Source organism: Serinus canaria, chromosome 6, assembly GCF_022539315.1.
Source record: "Serinus canaria isolate serCan28SL12 chromosome 6, serCan2020, whole genome shotgun sequence".
Classification (NCBI taxonomy): Eukaryota; Metazoa; Chordata; class Aves; order Passeriformes; family Fringillidae; genus Serinus; species Serinus canaria.
Genome location: NC_066320.1, coordinates 12284602 through 12309457, shown reverse-complemented (window position 1 = coordinate 12309457; position 24856 = coordinate 12284602). Strand labels below are relative to the sequence as shown.

General features: G+C 39.4%; 1 protein-coding gene across 2 annotated transcripts; it reads left to right on the top strand.

Annotated features, from left to right (window-relative positions):
• Positions 1 to 58: 58 nt before the first annotated feature.
• RPS24 (ribosomal protein S24) lies at positions 59 to 6801 on the top strand. Of its 2 annotated transcripts, XM_009087499.4 has the most exons (7): positions 59 to 174; positions 1534 to 1599; positions 2167 to 2376; positions 2833 to 2943; positions 3793 to 3809; positions 5818 to 5853; positions 6705 to 6801. In XM_009087499.4, exons 1-5 carry the CDS (start codon positions 109 to 111, stop codon positions 3796 to 3798), a joined length of 459 nt encoding a protein of 152 aa, XP_009085747.4. In that variant the 5' UTR covers positions 59 to 108; the 3' UTR covers positions 3799 to 3809; positions 5818 to 5853; positions 6705 to 6801. The 2 variants fall into 2 exon arrangements, with proteins under 2 accessions (XP_009085747.4, XP_009085744.3); XM_009087496.4 differs by lacking the exon at positions 3793 to 3809 and having other exon boundaries at positions 73 to 174.
• The last annotated feature ends 18055 nt before the right edge of the window (positions 6802 to 24856 follow it).

Below are 24856 nucleotides of genomic sequence, written 5' to 3'. Positions count from 1 at the left end.
CAGGCGCGGAAAAGCCACGCCCGCCCCGATTTCCTGCCGGGACCGGCCCAGAAAAGCACGGCCCCACTCACAACTCCACCCCTGCCGGAAGGAGCCCTGCGCCGCCTTATGATTGGCCGCGTGGGGGAACGTTCCTTTTCTCTTCCGGTCGCAGCAGCCGAGGTAGCAGCCATGGTGAGTGCCTGGGCAAGGTCCCGCCATCCGTCCTGCGCCCCCGTCATCCCCGCTCCGCCGCGTCCCTGCACCGCCGTGACCAGCTGCTCTGGCCCACCCGCACCCGCCCGCGGGGGTATGGCAGACACCGAGCCCGGCTTTTTGCGGCCGGGCCGTCGCGCTTCCCTGCCCGCTGGCAGCAGCGAGCTGCGGGGTGAGGACCGTGCCGGCGGAGGCCTGTGTTGTGCCGCGGTGGCGTGTCTGTGCTCGGTCAGAGCAGCCCCGCGCTCTGAGAGTGCGGCACCAGTGCGCTGCTTCTCTGCGGGGGCTGCCGTGGGTAACACCCGCGATTATCACTGCTGCTTTTCTCCAAAAGCCTTTGGGCAGCAGTGGTGTGCAGGGTTTTCGGAAAAACTTCCACACTGCGTTAGGGAGGCCATGGCCAGCCGTTCGAGGGAGCTGGTCTCTTTTCTCAGCCCTGGTGAGGCTGTACCTGGAGCGTAGTGTCCAGTTTTGGGCTCCTCAGTCCGGGACAGACTTGAAGCTCCTGGAGCGGTTCCAGTGGAGGGGCAGTGAGGATGATTTGGGTTCTGGGGCATTTCTCTGATGAGGGAAGGCTGAGAGAGCTGAACCTCTTCAGCTCAAGAAGAGGTGACAGAAAGGCTTATCAGTGTTTGAAGGGGGGTATCAGAGGATGCGGCCAGGTTCTGCTTAGTGGTGCCTGGCAGTGGTACTCGAGGTAAGGGCAGAAAGTGATGCCCAGGCAATTTCACTTAAACATCAGGAAAAGCTTCTTTACTCTTGCAGTACATCATCAGTCACTTCCCATCTATAGCCTCACTTCCCTTTTACCTGCCCTTTGCCCCCACCTACTGTCATGTCCTTATTCTTTACTGGGTGTCCTTAACACATTCAGTATCGTGCCAAATGTGTACTTTACTGAAAAAAATTGGTAAGCTCTTCTGGACCCACTGACCTGTTTTGTTTTTCCTTTCAAGGAATCTTGGGTGCTCCCACTCCTTAGGGATGGGAAGCCATAGAGGCAATAACATTTGGGCTTAGAGGGAAACTTTTGTTGTATTCTTAGAATACTTGAGATTGAGATCCATGTATTTTACTAAAAGCTGCTTCAACTTTTCATGGTAGTGAAGGTGTGTGTGTTGCTGTGGTGTTTGGAAACTGAGGATGAGCTTCTCACTGTATTACTTAAAGGTGTTTTCTGTAGCCCCAGACCAGCCCATTTAGGTTGTCAGCTCACTGTCAGTATCTGAGGCTCCTGACCATTGTGGTACTGTGCATTATTTATGCTCATAAATAATGTTTCTGTTTCTGTTGCATTTGTAGCTATTGTTTTGTTTTATTTAATGTTTTCTCTTGCAGAATGACACAGTGACCATCAGAACCAGGAAGTTCATGACTAACAGACTTCTGCAGCGCAAGCAGATGGTAAAAGACTGCAGAAAATTGCTTTTATTTGTTTAGTGGTTCTGAGCTGGAAGAAGGTTTAGCTGCTATTAATATGGGGCCCTTAAAATCTCCAGGGTTTTTAAATAAGGAATTGTAAGAGCATATTGGTTTAAATGTGTTGATAAATGCTCAAGGTAAATCTTGATGGTGAAGTTTTACCAGCTTGAGACTGGATGTTGAGGAAAATTTCTGCACCAAAAGGATTATTAAGCATTGAAGTAGGATGCCCTGGGAAGTCGTTAAGTCATCCTCTCTGGAGGTATTAAAAAGCCGTGTGGGTATAGTATTTGAGACCATTGCTTAGTGTCATTGAGACACTTGACAGGTTTGGATCTACTATTGGATTTAATGATTTTAAAGGTATTTTTCAGTCTAAATGACTCAGTGAAGCAACAAACTTGTGAATGCTTTTGTGTCAAATGAATACTAGTTTGTGCTTCTGAAGTGGGTTAGTTTAAATGTTGAGCTCATGGTGGGGCTGTAGCACCTGATGGGGCTGTGTACTGGTTGTTGACCTTTTATCAACTTGTTAAAATTCTTTCTTAGGTGATTGATGTTCTTCATCCTGGGAAGGCCACAGTCCCCAAAACAGAAATCAGGGAAAAGCTGGCAAAAATGTACAAGACAACCCCTGATGTAATTTTCGTCTTTGGCTTCAGAACTCACTTTGGTGGTGGCAAGACAACTGGTTTTGGCATGATCTATGATTCCCTGGACTATGCAAAGAAAAACGAACCAAAGCACAGGCTTGCCAGGGTATGTTGTTTTCTGGTATCTTGAAAGCAGGATTTGCATGTGTAAAAACTCAGGTTTTGTGAAAGTGCAGTTGTATGAGAGCTCCTAAAATAGCATGTTAACTTTTATATTTGCAAAATAGGCTGAGTGTTGTTTTATTCTATATTACTAGGGCATTGGGAAGGCAAAACCTATAATACCAGAGGTGTTTAGCAGTAACTTATAACACTACTACTGGTCTAAAATAAGCATAAAACGCTACTAGTGGTCTAAAATAAGCATAAGAAATGGGGCTGATCCATGTCCCTCTTCAATGTTTATATTCTGTGTTAAATCATGTGTTAGTTAATGATCTTGCTATTTAGTTAATATTTCAAATGTAAACTGTATTTGAACATTTCAGAAATCATAGAACTTGTCAAGAGTTGTTAGTAGAGAAACAATGTTAAAAGCAACTTTCAACTGTTTTTTTAATAGCACGGCTTGTATGAAAAGAAAAAGACTTCCAGGAAGCAGCGAAAAGAGCGTAAGAACAGAATGAAGAAAGTCAGGGGCACAGCCAAGGCAAATGTTGGTGCTGGCAAGAAGGTAGGATGAGAATATCTTTTAAGCTAGAGTGAGCATATGCCTTTGAAATGTTGATTTTGAATTCTTCAACAGATTAACATTGTTTTTCTTCCATTTTTTCACCTTTTCTACTGGATAACAGAAGGTAAACTGTGTGTTGTATAGCTTGTCATCAGCTCAGTAGCTTAGTTTTGCTCCTCACTGCTGCCCAGCCTAGCTGATGTGACATGAAACAATGCTTCCTAAATTACTGTTTCCTATGTGTCACTGTTAAACTTCATAAATCTAACAGTGCTGCTCTAATCACATAACTCAGTCTCGCAATACACACATGAGATAATCTTAACACTTGTTACTCAGGCTGCCTAAACCCCTAATGCTTACTCCACCAAGTTACTGTTGGTATGGTGTTCCTTACCGAGGTAAGTTTGTAAGGATGTGTGGTGTAGGCAGTGAGGACAGTGTGTAAGTAAAGATAAGGTAGAATGCCTTGGGGTTTGAGGGACTGATGCCTAAGTTAGTGGAGTCTTCTTCTGGTGAACCTAGACTGATTAAGCCCTCCTGGGCTGTGGTCGTGACCTGATACAGGCAGGTTAGAGAGAGGCACATTTATTTTATCATGAAATAGAACCAAAGCTGAGGAGTAGGTTGGGTGGGAAGCCAGTCACTTTCCTTCACAGTGTTCCATCTTCTGATAAAAATTGATTAGGCTGTACAGGCAAGTGGGTTTTTTTTCAGGTGTTTTAGCAGGGGGAGAGAGGGTAATGGGTTTTGATGCTTAGTTCTGTAGTTGTAAAAGTACCTTGGTATCTTGAACTTTAATAATCTTCACTTTTGCTTTTTTCCTACTTTCTTGGAACTCTCCATCAGAAATGAAGTATCTACAGGTACTGGAAATGAGCATGGATTTGGTGCCTGAATTACACATCACTGAAATGTGTCTATCCTTTTAATTGAAGCACTGTACTGCCTTGTATGCATGTTTGATTTAAACTTATATCTGTCATGTGAGGGTTCACTCAATTTCATAATGAATTTTATTCATGTGACTTGTAAGTAAAATTTGGCTAGTAGCTAACCAGACTTTTTGAAAGAAATGAATCAACTTTAAAATAATTCCCAGTGAGAATAAATCCAAGTAACCCAATGTTGTTGACTTGAGACATTGGTTCAGTCACCACAGGATCTGATTCAAAGTAGTACAGTGCAATTGCATGTAACTTGACCGTTGTGTGAAAGTAGTGGTGTACATGAAAGCGAAGTCACATCACACTTGGTGCATTTGAGATGGTGCTTGGAAGTGGCACAGTTGTCAGCAGTATTTAACTATTGCCCTATTCCAAGTAAAGACACAAATTATAGTGAAATTACATTTTGTAGTTAGTGTGGAGGTTAACTTCTTGTTATCCCTGGATGGAAAGGAATCCTTGTTACTGACAGTTAGTAGATCAGGGAACTTACTCTACTAGAAAACACCAGGAGCCTTCTTCCTTTGTGCTTTAATGCTGTTTTAATCGTAAAGTCCTGCAATGGTTTATGGCACAAAATTTAACATTTGGTATTGTAGTAACACCTAATGTACACTTCTGTCAGTGGCAAGGGAGTCATTTTATGTTGCACCAGTCCCAATAGTATGGAGGAACTTGTTCTTTTTAAGACTTTTGCACCTGAAGGTAGCTGGTTTTGAGTGTTAATGAAAAGTGATCAAATGACTCACTTGAATTATTAATGGTGTCCAGTTCATAAAAGCTCTTTAAGCATATCAACAGTTCAGAAATTGAAGGAAAGGATCATGCCCTGTGGTAATTACGTAGATGTGACTTCTGTATCAAGTGCTTGTCAAACTAATGTGAAGTCTTAGTAGTAGGTAAACTGTGCTTTTGATTAGAGATATTTTGATGTCTTTTAAAAAATGATCTTTCAGTTGATAAGTATGCATGGGTTAGATGTGACTTGTTTACCAGATTTGTTAATCTTTGTGTTGTCACTTAAGATAAATTATTTTGCGCACTTCCTGAACAACTTGAGAAGAATTCTGTGCTGCATTATAGAAAAACATGTGTGAAATACACTAAGCTTTGTCTTCAGAATTGCATGTTCAGAGACCATGATATGGTATGGTTCATCATCCTTATCACAGCTGTGTGGAGGGATTTTTAATAGGATTTTTGTAATACATTTTTGAGTCCACCTTTCGGAATCTGTGAGAATTATTTTTCCTTGTAAATGTGTCAGTACTTGATTCTGAGAAATGTTTAGGCAAGTGTATATTCTAAAAGTTACATATGATGTAGTCATGAAAAACTCAGACTTAACTTAACAAGACATCAGCATACTTTTCTTTGGTGCTTCCTTTCACTTCTCACTCCTTTAGCATTTCCATTCTATCTTCCTTGCAGTTTCAAGAGAAGTATTTTCAAATATGTTGTGTTATTTAAAAAATTCTCTGGCTCTAGAGCTTGCTGAAATTTGAGACAAGAATATGTGGATGTGCCTCACCTTGTCTTTGCATTCAAAATAGTGATACTGAAATGCTGAAAAATGCCCCCCCCCCCCTTTTAATGTCCCAGCTGTAGCTATGACAGCCTTTGACAGGTGGGGCTGTCAAACAGAAGTGTGGATGGATAAGCACTTGGAAGCCATTGTAGCCTGTAGGTGTAATTGAACAGGCAGTTACATTCTGAGCGTTAGTTAGGCTCTAAGTAGCTGTTGAGTTAAAGGGAGTAAGTGAAATCTAAGTCTTCAGTCTCTGCAGTAGTCAAAACTTCCTATCACATTTCATTGTGGTTAATTGAAAAAAGCACATGAGTGTCAGTAAAAACCCTCAAAGCTCAATTTTCTACAGTAGTAGAATTTAGATAAAATTCTTACTAATTGATTCTTTCTCTTTTTCAGTAAATGAACATTCTTCAGGTGGAAAATGGATAACAGGTATGCCTTCAGAATGCTTTGTAAGGGCAGGCATTCAGCAGTGCAGCATTGTGATAAGTCTGAGGTTCATTTATGCAAAGACTGTGGTACTTGTGCAGACATAGAACCCAGTGCAAGAGTTTAAGGCTAAGAATATTTGCAAATCACTTTTGCACTTATCACTGAGTTGGTAGCTTATGTAACTTGGACTTGCATGAAATACCTGATCAGTATAAAGGCTAAAGTAATACATTAGGTACTTCAAATTGACTGTTACCAAAGCTGCTGATTGTTTAGTCTTACTGTAAACAAGGCTTATATTTTTCACTTTTCGGTATGCTAAAGAGGATAGATGTTTGAGTTTTATTGTCTAAAATAGATTGAAGTAGCATGATAGCTATTTTAGGAATAGATGTATGTTGTTTTTCTGGAGGTACTCATTTCAAATAAAATACTTCCAAACAAACAGGATGCTCTTACAGACAAGTCAGACTAGATTTTTATATCTTTGCTGCAGGAACCTAAGTGCTGTGGTCAATAACTGCTCCAGAAAAAACTGGTTTTATTACAAATGGTCTTAGTGACTTAGTTGGAAGGAGCTTAAACAGTCTGTCTGGGGGGTGATATAGTGAGTGTAATATCTTAAACAGAAAGCTGTCAAAGCAGTTGTAGCTTGTTGATCTCTTCTGCAGAATTGCTGTAATTTAGGCTCATTTATTGCCATGGCAGTGCTGGGAAATTGAGCTTTATATACAAGAGCCGTGTGGTTCACCTTACTTGTTTGGGAAACAGTCTTTCAGGCTTTATAAAAGCCCAAGCATAAAAATTGTTTTAATTGTGTGTCAGTGATCTGGTTTTTTTTTCACCTACAGGCAGCATCATTCTATGAAGAATTATAGAATGAATTACTCTGGAAAGCAGAAGCTGCTCATCTGACTTTAACATCAAATAAACTTTGTCAATAAAATACTGGTTTGCCTTTTTATTTTGATTCAAAAGCTACTGTTTGTAAAGTTTGAGAAATTCAGTATAGGTGTACTGTTTGCACTGGATTAAAATCTTTTCATATTAAACAAGTCTTGTTTTGAGTATCAATTTGAAGTGAACCACAGCTTCCTACAGGTAGTAGTAGGAGCTAATTACAAGCAGGCAGTGTTGGAGGATAGGCATGCTCTTGTTCAGACTGTTTATAAGGTCCTTTTGTTTGGCTGCCTGTTTTATATAGACCTCTAGAACATACAGGAAGGGGGAACCAAACATGCAGACAGAGACACTCAGAGCTGCCTACTTCCACAGTTAAGATTTAGGCTAATGAAGGCATTAGGAAGGATTTGTCTTTTGTTTCTGACTTACCAGGACAGGCTCTGGGGCCTGTCTCTGGCCTGCAAGCTGTGTGGCAGCTTAATTCCCCTAATAACTCCTAATTTTTCATCTGATAGTATTACTGGAGTCATTTAAGATGGAAGTGTGGGCAGTCTAATGCAGGTGTTTTGAGGATTATGGAAAGCAGAAATTCTGTACTTTAAATAGGACTGAAACAGATTAGGCAGCTCTGGCAACTGCTCAATAAGGCCCTGGCTTTTTTACCTAAATGCAGTATATTTGAATTGCACTATGTTTGTAGGGCAGCACATTGTAAGACAGACCAAGTGCTTTTAGTGTTAGAGGGAGAAAACCAAGAGTTAAGGGTTTGAAAGGGCATGTTGTACAGGATCTGCTAAGTATAGATGAAGCACTTAATGCCTCTTGTAGCACCTTCCGTTTGAGTCTTGAGCTAGTGGGGTTGCTGCTGACTGTTCAGCAGCATCACACTCTTATCTGTACAGCTCAAATAGCTGTGGTGCTGCAGTAAACCCTTACCATATATAATGTTCAGCAGGAAAGGAGAGAGGAGTGACACTGTTTAGTGTAATTGAGCAATCACTAGGGGGTGGTGTGAACATAGCAATACAAATACAAGGAAGACATGCAGCAATTTTTCATAGAATAGGCTGAAAGGAGGCCAAATTGTCCCCTGCCAAAGAGGTCAATTTGTTTGAAGACATGCATTAAAAATAGTGTGAAGGAGCTGAGAAGTGAAGTGATATGCTTGTTTCACTCTTGGTTTGAATTCAATGGAAACCATCTGTTTCAGTCAAGACTATAGAGTTAGTGTTTTCCAAATGTTTACTACTTGAAAGCTCTAGACTGTTGGCACAAATTCTAGTTGCTCTTTTCAGAAGCCTCCTTACCTTAATTTTCTGCAATCAAGAAAGGATCTGTAAATAAGTGCTTGCATAAAGGTATGTGGCATAGTGCCTTGTGTAGGATTGGTGTTTTCAGTTTACATAGTAAACAGTACTGTTCTGTGGGGGCATGGGGAGGGGGGGAGGGTCTGCCTCCAGAAGAAATTATTTCTGGAATTTGAGTACTGAAGGTTTTCTTCCTCAGCTTTGTAACATCTTACATTATATTTAATACAGATTTGTTTATGTGGGTAGTACAGTAACTGCGAAGCAGATGGATTGAAGTGGTTACAGCTTGGTGCCATTTTATTGGAATCTTTGTGCTTCAGCAGTTGGGAGTTTTACACAGGTCTTCATGTGAGGTTTGCTCTGCCAGTGTTTGCCTCTGCACTCCAGTCTAAGCAAGGTGTGGCAGGTTTTCTGTGATTCAGAGGTTTAATACATGTCATGCTGTGAACACTCTAGGTTAATCCCATTTCCTGTGGGAGGTAAAATAATTAAGTGGAACTGGAATCTTCACTTTTCTCTCTACTGTGTGCTGAAGGAACCCTTTTATTTCGTCCTGAACTTGGCACATCCCATCAAATATATATTGTAGCTTTGTCACTGTTGCTTGCTTGGCCTGGCCCTCATATTTCAGGATCTCGGTAATTTTATCTATTTAACAACGCTCTGGAATCTGGATTAGAAGATGAAGGAATTTGGAGAACAACTTCTAAATTAATCTGGTGGTGAGCAATTTCAAATTTATATATGCAGAAAGACTTGTATTAATCACTGTTTACAATGGTTAGGGCTTATTGAAGTTGCACACAAAAGATGTTGTTTTCCTGTAGGAACGACTCAAAATTGTATAGCAGTCTTAGTAAAAGCAGAGATTACTATCCTGGTTGCACAGAAAAAGAGAGCTTTGATAAAGACAAAAGATGGCAAAATTTGGCACCCCCTGGGTGCAATGAGGTCGTTTTGTCTAAGGACCAGCTTGTAACAAGTTTTAGAGCAAATATTGAAGGGAAGAAAAGAAGCTGATCAACAGTGGCTTGAAATAAATAAGGCATAGTATGCTTTGAGAAGACTGCAGTCTCAACAATCAGCTGAATGGGCAATGGGAGTTCTTTCTATTGATAGAAAATGTGTCATTTAAGAACTGAAGTATGTAGGTCACTAGCAAATCTGTTTGCAACAGTCAGAAGAAATTAACTTGCTCATATTATTTTGGTCAGTTCCTATAAAAAAAGAGTTTTAATGTCATTGGTTTCTCACACAGAGGAAATAGAATGTTGTCCCGTAACAGCTGTTGATGATAGTAGATTCATATAATAATTTGAAATACCTATTGTGAATGCTTCCTGCTCAGGTGCTTCTATTTGAGCAATACAGGATCTAAAGAACCTTTTTTTGGATGGGGTTTTGGGTATGGCTAAGAGATGAGATAAAAGTAGTTAATTATTTTTTCTCTGAATGCTGGCAAAATTTCATCTGAGCAGGTAAATATTCCAATATAGATGGCAAAAATTTCTTGTGTTCATTAATGTCCCTAGTAGAATAGCGACAAGATGAAATTTCCATCAACATATTTGTTGTAATGCATCTAAGATGTTAAAGGGAAAGGTTTGAGTAAACTTTAACAAATCAGTGTCAGGAGTAGGCACATCCAAGTGCGTCCATGTCTTTGGACACCTTCATTGTAAAGGGATTAAATGGAAACTTGAGTTTGTTGCTAACATTTTTGAATTCTAGTTAGGTCTGAAAAATATTGCCTGGGATATTTTGTCCACATCTCGAATTCCATAATTTTCTTCTTAATTTATTCCTCTCTGTAAAGGCTGTGGCTAGTGAAACAGCTGCAGAAGTGCTAAAAGACATGGTGTGTGATAGAAGGTAGCTGTGATTTCCAAGAGCTGGCCCTTGGCAGCCAGTGCTTCTGACAAAGCTCCATCTTCTTTCTGTGGTTGCTGTTCACACACAGAGATCTTAGGTAAAGCCCAGCAATGTGCTGGGGCAGAGGATTCAGAGTGCCTGGGCCTTCTCCTAACATAGTAGATGTTGCACAACCAGCAAAAATGATGAGTGCAATGCTTCACTGGGGTGGATGATAACAGTTTGTACTTGTGTTCATTGGGTTAAAATACAGCTGTTATTTAATGAAGCTGGCCAGGCTGCACACTGACCCCCATTAGGAGAAACATGCTTCGCTGCCTTTCATGATGATCTGATTTGATTGTACTGGAGCTGCTGCCCTGCTATCATTTTCTGTCAATTTTTGCTAGCCTGTTTGTTAAGCCAGGCATCATTTGTGTTGATTTGATAACAGGTTTCAATCACTGATAATAAAACTTTTCTGTGACAGATGACCTCAGATCCATATCTCCTGCACAGTGCTGGCTGTAAGTAGAAAATTGGGACTGACATTTTGCTTTTTCAATGTTTTCTGTCTGGTTTAACAGCCAATGTAAAAATAACAATCAAAACAGCTTAATATTTTTAAATTAAAAGAGTGGAAACAATTGAATTCTTAAAATGTTGGTCAATAGTTCTTGCATAGCTTGTTTTCCTGTTCTCCTCATACTGTGATGGATCCTGCCACAGACAAGAGGTGAAATTAGGTTTTTGAGTTTTTGTTTTGTTTTTTTTAGGTAAGTAGAAGGGTATCAGAAAATATGAGAACAGAGAGATTTTATGCTTTAAGTATTTATTTTAATTGATCAGTTCTGGTTATTGTAGGAGGTTTATTTAGGCCCTACATCAGGGCTTTACAAAAGGAAAGAATAATGTAAGGACCTAGGACTGGGAGAAGCTGCTTCCTGTTCACACACTAATACTAAACTTGTATGTTTTTGAGGAGTTAATTAAACTGAGAATATATTTTTCCTAGAATTGAACTGCATGGTGCTTGTAAAAACAAGCACTGAAGGACTGTAGTCATGCATAAACCACAGAAAAGGGTGAAATTGAATTATCCAGAGTCAAAGAAATGCTGAAAAATAAACATCTGTCATTAAACACTAAGTGCAATATGCATAAATTTTTTTTCATTTTTATTAAACATGAAAATCTTCATTTGTGTTAATGTCTGTTAATTGCCTTTTGTGACTCTGACTTGTGCTTTTTTAAAAAGTAAATCTCCCCTCACCATGGTGAATGCTTTATTTTGGTTCAACAGTGTTTTGGCTCCTGGCAATACTTCATTGCTATGAAGTATCTGATGACCTGGGTGAAAGCCTCAGTGTAGGAGTAAAAAATACTTTTACAGAAGCTTTACCGTGGTGTGCTGCACAGACAGACCTAGGGGAGCCTCCTGAGAAAAACCTGTGCTGCTGGACAAGTGAGGTGCTCCTACAGACCTGCTGGGATGTCACTGGATGACCTTGCAATTCCCAGGACAATGCCCTTCATTTCTGCTTTAAGGTCAGCCCTGACTCAGTCAGGTCATTGGACAAGATGATAATTGTAATTCCCTTCCAACTGAAATAGTCTATTCTGTGTTCTTGTACAGAAGTATATTTGTACTTCTGCCTTTAAAACAGGTAGGTACTTGAAAAAAATATCCTCCTACTTTATTCTTCTGTGCTTTGTGCATGAAGAGGGAGCACTGGAACATTCCAGACTTACTGGGTAGAGATTAACTCTTGTCAGTGATGATAGATAAACATAATTTTGTACCCTTTTAGTCTCACAACTCAGCTGTTCCTGTATCTGGCTGACTAACTAGGGTCATTCTTCTCTGAGGTTTATAACTTGCATCCTCGTGTTCATTAGCAAAGTTTATTAGCATAGTTCATAAACACCTTTTCCTTTAAATACTTTGTGTGATTACAACTGATTTTAATGTTTTATAAGTGGGGGAAGCTAGTTAGTTCTTCAATCTTTGATCTTTTGCTGTCCCTTTTAAGACTCCTGAGGTTTCTTTAAGGCACAAACCTGCTTAGCCTGGAGAATATCTTGTCTCTGTTCAAGCTGCCTGTTGCATATGGACCCAGTGTCTTTTTGGTTTTTTATATTTGTTCTGCTTGCAGGTGCTTTTTCTATCTCAATATTCCCACAGACCGTGTAAGAATGATAATAATGACAAAGTTCATACAAAGCAATTTGTTTATCACTCTCTTTCCTAGTGGTTCATCAGTGCTCCACTGGAACCCCTGTGGGTACAAGTGCCAAAAAAACCCAGCAGAAACCCGTGGGTGCTGTCTGCAGAATCAAGGGAAGTTAATAAAGCATTTTCTATTGCTGTCATGTAGATGAAAGGGGAGAGATTCCCCAGGTGTATCAGATTCTACACTTCAGTCCTACGTTAACTGTATTATTTAGCAAAGATACAAAATAATTTCTTTTGTAGTGAATCTTCTCTTGCTTAGTTCAGCTTAGTTCTCCCAGACTTTTTTTTTTCTTGTCTTTTCTTTTTTTCAATTGTTTTACCACTTAAGTAGCTGTCTTGAGATATGAAGTACAGAAGCATGTGCAAAATTTTTTTTCATGGAGCTGGCTGAGTAATCAAAATGTTTTTTATCTAGCAATTTTTAATCTACACAAACTTCAAGAGCAAATATATTGCTTTTCTGTCAAGGCACATAGAAGAAAACAACCTAGATTCTGCAAGGGATTGTGCAAAGTAATCCTTTAGCCAGCAGAGGACTGTAGAACCACACATCACACAGTTATGCAAAAATGTTCCATCACAAAGAGTAGGAGAAAAACCCATGTACCAAACTATGAAGTCGAGATAGTCTTTTAAATATGGTAAAATACTGAAAAGAGAGGGCTCTTTTCATTGTTTGCTTCTTATTAAGGAATTTAATTTGCCTCAGGTTCCCCTTGTCAATGAAAATCTATGGGAATTTTGTTTACATTTGGAAGCACATTGCCAAGAATAGTACTTCATATGGTAAGTATACTGAACCTTTTGGGAGAATGACAACACTACAGAAATGGTGGTGCATTCCCTAAAGGAAAACATACTTCATTTGTAATGAACATTATGTCTGCAGAAACTAATGGCACAACCTCCTATTCAGCTTATGTAAAATAAAACAGGCCCATATGTTGCTGCTTTTAGGGTTTGGGTGTTTAAATTAAATGTTGTTTAATGAATATTCAAGTCCATTTGCTCAGAAGTTGTGCACAGTGTAGCATATTTTCCTCTGTCTTTGGTCTTACCTAGAGTATTAAGCCATCACAAGAGGGTGCTAAAGCTGAGGCATCTGTTTCTAACTAAAACTTGGGTATTTAAAACACCAGAGCAGATAAGAGGGTGAAGAAAAACATACAGTAAGAGGATCATATTATTTCTTGTTTGTAATTAAGACTGAGAATGGTTTGATATACATGGCACCCTCTAAGAAACGGGAGCATTGACTGTGCCTATTTCAGCAGCTGCAGTTTGGGTATGTTATTGTGGCATATTCACTCCCTCCCACTTCCTACAGGACTTCATTCAACTTCTTCTGTGTGTGGGCAGGTGCCTGAGCTGTGCTGGGACGTCTCAGCCAAGTGCTTTTGGGCAGGGACATTGATGTCTGTGTGTGGGGGGCTTTAGGGCTCTAGGTCTCCATGCCTGGCCTGGGCAGGTTAGCTAGAGGCACTCCACAAACCTGGAGTTCCCAGACTGGCAGGAGCAAGGTCTCACCTTGGATCATCTAGCCCCTGCTCAAAGTCAAGGAGAAATATTAGTAGTCTGGAAGAATTCCTCTGGGAGCCAGACCTGCCTTTTTGACTGCCCCAAAATACATTGGGCATTTAGCATCACAGGTGAGCAGTTCCTGTGAGTTGGGAAGGGACAATGGCTATAAATGGGTGGCTGGGTTCTCTCTCATTGTGCAGTTACTTGCTTCTATTTAATCGATTTTTTAATTCATGAAGGCACTCCTGGACATGTTTAAATTAATATATTTTCAGGAAAATTTCTCAATAAGACAAAATGTGAAATAGATATTTAAATGTTTTCATGAACTTTATCTCTGAGTCCAGAAATTGACAGTGCCATCCTCTTTTTTAAAGGCATGGAAAAAATCTCATTAGAGGACAGCTGGAATGTAAACACAAATCACAATAATTGGCTTTTATGTATTTTCATGAGGGTTCTTCAGATGCTTGTTTTTACTGCACAAGTGCAATATTGTAGATATGCAGTGAAGCCCTCTTCAGAGAATAATTGATACATGGATAAAATACTTAAAAACATTCCCTAATGCTGTAAATCTAAATGAAGGCTGAGATAAACAAATACACAAACTCTTTAATTCTTTAAAGTTATGTTACTTCCTACATCTTCCCCAGCCTAAGGAATTCCAAGGTCTCCTCTGAGCTAGGCTGTTAAGCACTAGTGCAAAAGAAAAAACAAGAAATTGCCTGTCCAAGGAGGTGTCACCTGAAGATAGTTTACCTGTTCTGGGCATGTCTGTACACAAAAATTCACCACATACATGTCCCTTTTGTGTGTTTGTTAGGGATCTCCAATTAGAAAAAGAAATCTCTACATAGATTACAAAAAACTGGAGTTAACAATGCATCACTTGTCTGCAATGTGAATTTCTGAGATGACCCATAGTTTAATTTCTATTTAATTTCTAATTTCAGCAGGAAATTACTCTGTTCTGGCTACTGCACAATAAGAAGTGAGACACAGTTCTACCTTGAAATACTGATTTTATTTAGCATCTCAGTTCTGAAGTACATAGAAGTATATTTGAAATACATAGAAGAATATCCCTTTCATTTAAAAACTTGATATGGTACTAGGCTAAGTAGGCTAAGTACTTACTTCTAAATTGTATCTATATGTTAAATATTTTTAATACAGTCTTCCTATGTATATTCAGTGAGTATATTGAATCCCTGTAGTGAAAGAGTTCTCTTTGATTTTAGCAGTTGTTGTCTTTGTAGCCAGCCCAGGACCCCAAAGGGAAATGAGCTGTCCCAGGTTTGTTATCAGTGGGACTGTTCAGTGGTTGCCATCAGCTGCTATCTTCTAAACCCTCTGTGTGCACAGGGCTAACCAAAAATCCCCAGAATGCTGGGGTATTTTTTGACCCAAACTGGTGAGTATATGTGTGCATGCTGAAATTTCAGGTGATCTGCTCCTTTTAGCTGTAAGATAAATACAGTCTAGGTTTATGTAATATTAATACAGTCTGGGCTATTTTATATTATATTGATGGGATCATGAAGTACACATGGCCTGAAATCACTAGCAAACAGCTTGCCAAGTTGCCAGTGTCTGTTTGACTTCAAGTTTCTGACCCCTCTACCCTACACCATCCTGGTGAATTCAGATTCAGGATTTAACTGATGATTCCCATTTTGTTTTCTCATGTTCCTTCTTTTGAAGGACTCCCACCCTTCACCAGCTACAACCTGTTTAAATTGCAGAGCAAAATATTCTCCAAACACCAGGAAAATATGAAAGACTTGCCTTTTTTTTTATTTCTTCCCCAATCCTGCTTTAAAACAGACTGTCTCTTTCTTCCTCACCTTTCTTCTTGTCAGCTATAGTAAACACAAACTGTCCCTAAGGAGAAAACAAACACTTTCTGTGGTATGCAAACACTCCATGACTTCATGACATCAGTGCTAACATGGCTTGTTTCAGCACCAATTTAAAACTCATTCTACTGCACCTTATGTCATCTCTTCCTGGCTATCTATCCAGCTTCTTGCAGGTTTGTCAGATTAATCTGGCACCCACCCCTTTGAATGATAAAATGCATTATTCCCCCCTTTCTACAGTAGTCTGCATGTTAAAACATTGAAATTTTTCTGCATCCTCCTTAGCTCCACAGGAAAGATGAAAGAGGCCGTGGAGAACAATTGTACATCATGGATCTAACCCTCAGGATAGGGATGGTACTGATGACAACCTGTCAAAATGCTGAACTTGTGGTGTTGTTTGGATGAAAGAGAGAATGCAAATGAGGGATAAGGAGAAAATAAAAGCTTCAGGATAGGCAAGGGGGATTTTCCAGCAACAGAATAGCAAACACTGTCAGAGCACTTGTGATTACAAGTCATATAGCCTCCACAGTTGGGAGCCTGAAATGTCTCCTCCTCATTTACACTTCTTCCCAAAGACTTTGTAATGCCTGAAAGAAAATAAATCTAGACAGGTTCCACAAGCTACAGAAGGAGGATTTGATTTTAAAAGTCTAAGAAAAGACTCTTGGACCCTGTTGTGTACTACCTGCCAGGAATTCTCTGGTGTAGACTATGAAAGTTTATGAATTTCCAAGACATTTGGGTTTCTATATATAGCAAATTCACATTATTAAAAAATTAAATAAATTGGTAAAGTGTGTAACACCTTCATGTTGGTGCTCTCACTTGCTTTCAGATCAACTTCTAACAACTTATCTTAGCTAGATTAGACAGTGAAGTCAACAGTTTTCTATAATAACTGTGACCTTTAGGATTGTAACTGACAGTAGTAGTAAGGCTACAGCTGACTGCTTTTGAAGACTAAAATATGTAATAATGCCTACATTTGTTACATGTGTTTTCATGCTTTACTGTAGACAAGAAAAAATATGCTGTAAAATCTATGCTGTTTTCTGAAATACTGTCAGTAATTATGCTATGTATGAAGAAACTCATTCCCTCAGATCCCATGGGTGTTCTGAGGGAGGGAAGAATTCTGTTTCCCACTCAGCTTTAGGCATCACAGAGCAAATACAATCGAAAAAGGGTAAATAGCACTAGGTAGAATTACTACAAAAAGAAGAGCTGATTCTCTCCAGCCCTATCTTTTTCGTGGTATTTCTCCCCAGTGCCTTGCAGGTAGGACATGGAAAGAAGCTGTATACAAGAACTGAGAATAATCAGAGCACAGCAGTCTTTCTTGATTTATTACTTCATTCATTAATCCATATATAAAAAGCAATCTAGGACAAGGTTCAGAAACCCTCACTCCTGACAGGTTCTCACATATTTGATAAATGATTATGCTGTAAGAGACTTGTAGGGCATCTGCAGTATGTTCTGCTGAGATCTATTTCTCAAAACATTTTTACAGTTTCATTTCAAATTAGAGGATATCTCATAAAAGGGTGATTGAATTTCTATCACTTGGATACAGGTGGAGGAGTATAAACAGCCAGGACCATAAGAAACCCTCAGCTTCAGAACAGTTGAAAATGATCCTTGGAATAGTTTCCTGTTTCCTTTCAGCCCAAAGCAATTAATTGCCATTGAGAGGTTTGAAGGCATTGATATGAGTGTTGTTTTCTCTAACTGTTCAAAAGGAAGAAGCACTGTGATATATGCATTCCATTTGAGTTATTGCAGGCAGAATGTGGATTCTTAATATTAATTTGAGACAGCTGAACTGAGCTTTTGTGGCAGTCACACAATCTTATTGGAACAAGTTGCTTAGAGAAGCTGTGGATGCCCCATCATTGGAAGTGTTCAAGGTCAGGTTGGGTGGGGACTGAAGCAGCTTGGTCTAGTAGAAGGTGTCCCTCCCCATGGCAGGGCTGTTGGAGCAAGATGATGTTTAAGGTTGCTTCCAACCCAAACTATTCTGTGATGATTCTAAAATCTGAACTTTAAAAAGAAGAGTTATATTCATCTTCTAAGTATAGAAGGCCCAGAAGTTCTATTTTCTCTCTCTATTTTGATTGTTTTGTTGAGGCAGTAAAAGTTAAATTAAACAATCCCAATGACTGATTCTTTCTCTTATTTTTGTCAACCCTTGAGTTCAAACATTCTTTGTCTATTTCTCCAAAAATTTAATATGAAGCATATTTCCAAAGACAGGATGCAAATTCAGGGATGTTGGTTTCTAATACAAGTTTAGCTGCAACATCTCCACCTCTGCAGTGAACATGGTGTGCTGTAGATCTCAATCATGTGTTTAAATTCTCTCTGAATATACAGATTATTGCTGCTGTGCAAAGGAAATCTTTTTACTTCCCTTGAGTAATATCCCCTAGCCTTATGCAGCCAGGCAGTATTTATCAGAAAGTCATTACAGCTGTTTTGTTTGCACATGGCTTTCATTCCTCATATTTTAATGTCTGGCCAGTATTAGCTCAATTAGTTTAATGAACAAGTAGGTCTTCTGATATTTACTATCTAATTAGGTTATTGGCCTAGATGTTACATGCTAGGTCTGTCTGTGCAATGTGTCTAGCCAAGTCTCTTCTGATGAACTTTCCTATTTTGGCTCAGCACTTTTTGGAAAATAAAGAATGGACTACATTCTGCATCTCTTTTCCTAAAGGATGTCCAAGCAATAAATTCCACTAGAAAGGATGATACTCTTACCTTTCTAAACTGCCAACCAGACAACTCTGAATCCCTTCTATGCAGGGCAATCTGCATGTGTTGGCTTACACCTGAGAGAGAAACTAAAATAAAGAGCCATCTTTTGATTTCCAAATGATACATAGCATGCAACAACAGAAGTGGAGCATAACACCATTGAATATATACCAAGGATCATAAAATTCTTTACTATATGCTCCTTTTTCTCCAAATGAAATAAAGGAATTAATGTTTGATAGATGTTAGTTGTATTGATTATTATTTACTTGAAAGTGCTGAGATCTAATCAAGAGGAGCTCATATCAAGACACATGCACTGTGGATGGAAACAATTATAAAAAGTGTGATATGAAACTAGAGTCCTTCATACTGTCTTAACAAGTACAACAACAAATTCAACCACACCTTTTCTTCTCCTCCCTGTTTGTTCTATGAAAAAAAAAAAAGGTATTTTGTCAAAAGCCTCCTCTTGCCAGCAGGCTGAAGAGCCTCACAGGTTTGCCAGTATCAGCCCTAGGGAGAAGGGTGGTAACTCCAGGAAGCTGCAGGTGCTGCTTCTGTGCCAGGCCCAGCTGATGCCCATTCCCCGTGTCCCAGGGCTAGTAGGGTGGTGATGCAGCACAGCTGCTGCTCATCAGAGCCAGGTGAGGAAGGGAGCTTTTCTTGCTGCCTGGGGGAGGGCTTGGCCTTCCTTCCCCCATGGCTCTCAGACCCTGCAAGCCCAAAGAAAGGAGGAGCAGGAGTGGGAGGCTGAACATTCACTGGTTCATTCCTTCTGGATACAAAGGTGGAAGAGTGGCTGCTTAACTAAGGTCTTTCTGCGTGCTCTGGAGATTAATCACTTATCCTGAAATTCAAGGAGACCACTCCTAAGAGCCCATGAGTGCAGATGAAGGTAGGAAAACTGGAATTTCTGTCCAAGACTGCAGAATCTTCATTGCTTTTATTCAGACGTTGGAAATGCTGAAAACAAAGAGCAAAAAGTTACATGTGTGAGTGCAGTAGTGTTTCTTCTTCTAAGTTAAAAGGAGCAGTTTGCCATGCCTCTAAACTTGAAGTTGTCCTTTACAATGTCAAAAGTGAGGAAATCAGCAGGTAGTAAAGTAAAAAATACATGTTAAATGGGTGAAGTAAAAATTAGGAAGAACTATTTCTAAGTAAGGCTGCTTTTTGTCATTATTTCTAGTTAAGCACCCCTTAGTTTTTGATCCAAAAGGTGGCTTTATGTAAAGGTCTTCTTTAGTTCAACCAGTATTGAAAACTAAAATTTGAGCTGGTAAAATCTCTTTAGTAAGAAAAAGTATAATATCTCACAATTTGGAGGCTGTGCAGCTTTGCATCTTTCAAGTTGTTGCACTTGGTGATGCCCTGGTGATGCCCTTGGAGCTGTAGGGTGCAAACTCAAGGCATGTAAGAATTGATAGTTTAGTGTATATATGATTGTAAAATTACTGATTCCTTCCTTTTTATTTATTTTTTCCTCAGTGTTACAAGGAAAAAAAAATAAGAAGGAAGGAATCAGTAAGGAGTGTTGTGAATTCCAAGATATCTCAGGGTTTGCTGTATTATAGCAGTGCTTATGGTTTAAAGAGTTTGCCTTGAAGGAAACTTCTGTTGTTTTCTGGTGCTGGTCTACTCAAAAAATAAATGCTATCAAGGCTTCTGAAGATAGGTATAGGATATTCTTGTTAGTGAGGTATTGTGGCCATAGGGGCTAAATTATGCGTAGGCCCTATAATGAGTACAAGAATATGTTGACAGAGCTTGGAAGTGTAGTCTGAAAGGTTCTCTGAGCATGGGATGCACTGCATATTTTCCTGTTAAAATATTTGCTGGAGCAGTTCAGTGACCCACCCATAAGAGGGAATGGGCACAATGGGCTATTTTAGCCTTGGGGCCTTTTTCTGCTCTACAGCAGCATCCCTGCTCATGAGGCTGAATGGGCCATCCCAAATAACTAGCTACTGGAAGCTAAAACAGTTTGTGAAGCTTCTCAGAAATGTTTGTGGAAACCTTGGGTGGATGTGCAAATGGATATGAGAGAAAAAGCAGCCTCTTATTATTCCATATATTATTTACATTCATGGTATATAAAATTAATTAGTATGGTGTCATAATTACTTGTTTGTGCTACATTCATTTTTTCATTTTGCTTAATTAAAAAATGCATAACTGAAATGCAAAGATGGGAGATTCAGATAGTCCTTGGAGAACACTGTTGCTTCCTGGCTTTTGGGAAGCTGTTTATATTTTGGCAGGAGACTGGAGAGAGACCTGGCCTTTCATATGACCAAGTCTGAGAAGACATTAATTGTAAGTCAGGTCTCTAATTCACTAAACTGTTAGGTGCTGTAGTATTTGACAAAATTCGATAACACGTAGTGAATGCCTCTGCTGTTATGGGTAGGGATATGGTATTGTTACTAGTGTTCAAATAGTCAGTGCTGTGTTTGAGGATTAACATATCATAGTATGTGGTTAAAAAAATGACAATCCACTGTTTAAAGTGTTCTTGTAATATTTCAGGGAACTAATTCTATCATGATACTCAGTTGGAAAGTTCAACCAGTGAACTGAACTTTGTAAACAGACAGGAGGGAAAGTTTTATCCTGATGATAAAACTTTGTGAAGATTTATGATGTCCTAAAGTGGACAGTCTATATTGTAAGGTACCTCTGATGTACTTGAACATCTGGTGCTGTGTTTCATTCTTGTGCAAGCATTCACTTTTATGGTGTGCCAGCATGTCAATGTGTTGGAAAGCTGTTCTGATTGCTGCACTGGTGGTATTGACTGACTGGGATCAATAATGGCACAATCAAATATAGTACAAGCACTGCTTACCCTTTAGCTTTGCATCTGGCTTTGGGCAAGTGGCAGCATTTCCCTTTCTGAAATTTTCACTTTCAGTGCCTTTCATTCTCAGCTAATGCTGTTTCTGCTTTCCTCCTGGATTTCTGTGTCAGTTATGATGAGACATCTCTAAACCAAGTTTGAATCCTGCTTTGTAAATATTTATAGATGTTTACGCATTTGCCCCAACATTTCCTGTTGTCTCTGTGTGTTAATACAGTAATTTTTGATTCCTTCTTCTTCATCAATATGCACTCACATAAATTCATGTTGCAGTTTAGAACCAATTAAAATTTATAAGCCACAAATAGTGAGTGAAATTCTGAGGATTAATTTACTCAGTGAAGTATTAATCTGTGTAATGTAGTAGGTTATCCTTCAGTAAACCTGGTTATATGGAGATGGGGAGATAGATTTCCTTGCATGTTTTACTGTAAATGCAGTAATTGGTCCCACTGGGCTGTTGAGCTTGAATGGTTACAGCCAGCAGTACCACTGCAGCCTTGGTATGAGCCCTGGGAACAAGAACCAAGTTGTGTTTATTTAGCAGTATCCATCTTGTTTTCCATTCCTTGCTCAGGCTTGGAGATCAGGAAAGAAAAAAAATCAAATGAATAAAATTAATTAAACTTTAAAGAAAGAAAATCTTTGATGTGAATATCAGGAAGTACAACCTATTATCTCTACCTGCCCCACATCTCTGCTTTTAAAGAAGTGATGGGGAAGGGATTGGAAAAGGGCAATAGTGATCAAAAATTAGATAATACATTTGGCAGAAGCAAGTTCCTCCATAAGGCTTGTGAATTAGGATCCTCTTACACTTGGAAAACCTAATTGATCAAGCCTAGCAAATCTGACTTTTGTTAATGGGTTTTTAACTATCATTTATTCAGCTAATGATCTTGCTGATAGGGAGCAGGGGCAGAAAGAGATTGTGGCTTATGAAGGCCCACTGGAAAAGCTAGTGCCTGATCTAATGCTTTAATTTAGATCCTGTCCTTTCTGCTTCAAGATTTGCTTCCTTTCATCAACTTCTGCCTTCTTCCTGAGTTATTAACTGTGAGCTTGCAGTGGTAAACCCACTGGAACTTGTGAGAGCTTAAAAAAATATAAGCTGGGGAAAAAATGTGGCATGGTATTTGGGAAAGGTATTTTTTTTTCTTCTGTAAAGATTTAGCCAGGGAAAGCAAATAAATAAATGTGCTGTAGGAACTTGTATTTTGGAAGCACTGAGGTTTCAGGATTGCCTTGCAGTAGAGGTTCCCCTCATAAAAGAGGATGAGCCTGGTGTTCAGCCCTGTTTTCATTGCTGTTTCTGGCTGTGATTTGGAAAGCCAGCATCCCTGGTTTCTCACGTTATTGGGTTTACCTTCCATATTCTCACTGAGAGGGATGATGCTGAAAGACCAAAACCTGCTGAATTGCCTTTATCTGGATGAAATGTGAATTATCCCTGTCCAATCCCATAGTTCTAATTCTGGTGTGTGTCAGTTCATGGGGAGCAGAAATACAGTTGTTAAAAAAAAGGGAAATGGCTTTCTGCAGGTGACTCCATGTCAGCTGGAACACAAGCTCTTGGTGAGCCCTGACCTGTCTCCTAAGATGTGCCTCCTTCCAAACCCTCCTTCCCAGGCCCCAAATGTCAGGTCCTTGGGGAACTCTCCAACAACTTGAATCTCCAAGGAGACAAAAATCACAATCTGGGCTTACCAGTCACTCACTGTCAGATGAAAAATCCTTGTTAATGATGCTTAACAAGAAAGTGGGCAAGAAATTGTTGGTTTGTCTTTTCAGGACCCACACTGAAACAGAGCCCAGAATAATGGTGTAGGATTTAAAGAGGTTTCTTTGACTGAAAATTATGACACTGTACCCTCACAGGAAGACCCTTGATAATGCTGTCCAACTCTAAAAAGTTTTGAAAATTATGAAAACAGGGTCATATATAACAGAGATGCTTTTGGGGGAAAAAACAGCATCTTGGAAAGGTGTACCACAGAATCTGCTGCTAGGAATGGGAATTACCTCTCAGGTTTCATATGTATATATATGTGGTAGAATTGGTAACTTGCGTGCTTCTGGTTTTTAACAATACTTTGTTTCATGCTGTAATGGGTTGACCCTGGCTGAATGCCAAGTGCCCTCCAAAGCTGCTCTCTCTCCCCTACTCAGCTGGACAGGAAAGAAAATATAACAGAAGTTCATGGCTTGAGATGGTCACTCACTGATTACTGTCATGGAAAAAACAGATCCAGCTTGGGGAAAACTGATTTATTGCCAGTCAAATCAGAGTAGGTTAATGAGAAAATACAACCAAAATATTCAAATGCCTTCCCTCCCCTGTGGCATTTTCCTGGACCCAACATTATTCCTGATTTTCTCTGCCTCTAAAGTGAATTGTTTTTCTCACATACTCCTCCTCTTTCCAACTGCCCTGTCCATTTCCCCTCTCCTTTCCCCATTTTTGGATGTGCTAACTCAGAGGTGCTACCAGGTGCTTCTTGGAGCTGCCTGGCCTTGGCTCTGTCAGACACAGGCAGCTTCTCACAGAAACCACCTCTCGAGTCCCCTTGTGACCAAAGCCTTGCCAAACAAACACAATATTGTGGAACATTGTCAAGTAATTTGGGGGAGAAAGCTACCTTGCTTCATACCATGCTATTTCTAAATTGCTCATAGTAATTCTTTCTCCCACCTTCTTTGTCTCCAGTTACTGAAGCTTGCACATATCATATTTTTGTGTGCACTGCTTTCTAATTATCTGCTAAGAGGTATTACTATTATATTCCTACAGAGAATAATAGAGGTTGGTAGGGATTCATAAAATGCATTTTAAAATCTTCTAATGAATGTGGGGAGAACAGTGAATTTCTTTTTCTTTCTGCTTTTAGAGGTCTACCTCCATTCAAATTGTAGCATTCAGGAGGAGGGGATTTGATTAGTATAGTTCTGTTCCATGGCATTACTTTCATGGGACAGAGTTTGGTAAGAGTTGTCTTCTCCAAAGATCCCCATCATAAACACTAATGCTGCTTGCTCTCACATTTCTTGGTAATTTCTTTGTAATTGTTATTGGTTTTCTTTTTTTGTTATTCAGATTAAGTCAGTTATATAGATTTTTACCTTGAGTATCAAAAAAAGGATCCTCATTTGTTGGAAATAAAAATGGAAGGAAATTGCAAGTATGCAAATGGAATTATGAATGTAATTATAATTTACCCTTGCAATTATTTCCTACCGTCACTTTGTATTTGAATGAATCATATTTTTTTCTTGATGACCTGAACTGAAATATTCCCTTAGCAAGGACTTTCCAAGACTTTGACTATGAAGTAAACTATAAAATGAAGATTCTTGCACTTCTAACATTGAGCCTGAGTGGTTGGTTTGATTCTTCATTGGTGAATAACTTCCTTTTTTGTTGGTTTAGATTTTCACTTGGATGTAGCAGGGTGAGGGACCATGACTTGGAAAGCCTTGGCTGGCCTTAAAGATATTTGCTGTGGATTAAGATGCAGGATGAGCTGGCTGATATCACTCTTGGCAAACATTGCTCTAGTTGCCAGGATGGGGACCACAGGGAATTATGAGCTTTAATCCTTGTTAATAATACAAATGAAAGATGCAGGTCAGCCAGCCTAGCTTGTTAGAAGAGCCTGATTAATCAAGCCTTACCTTTTTGGAAGCAAGT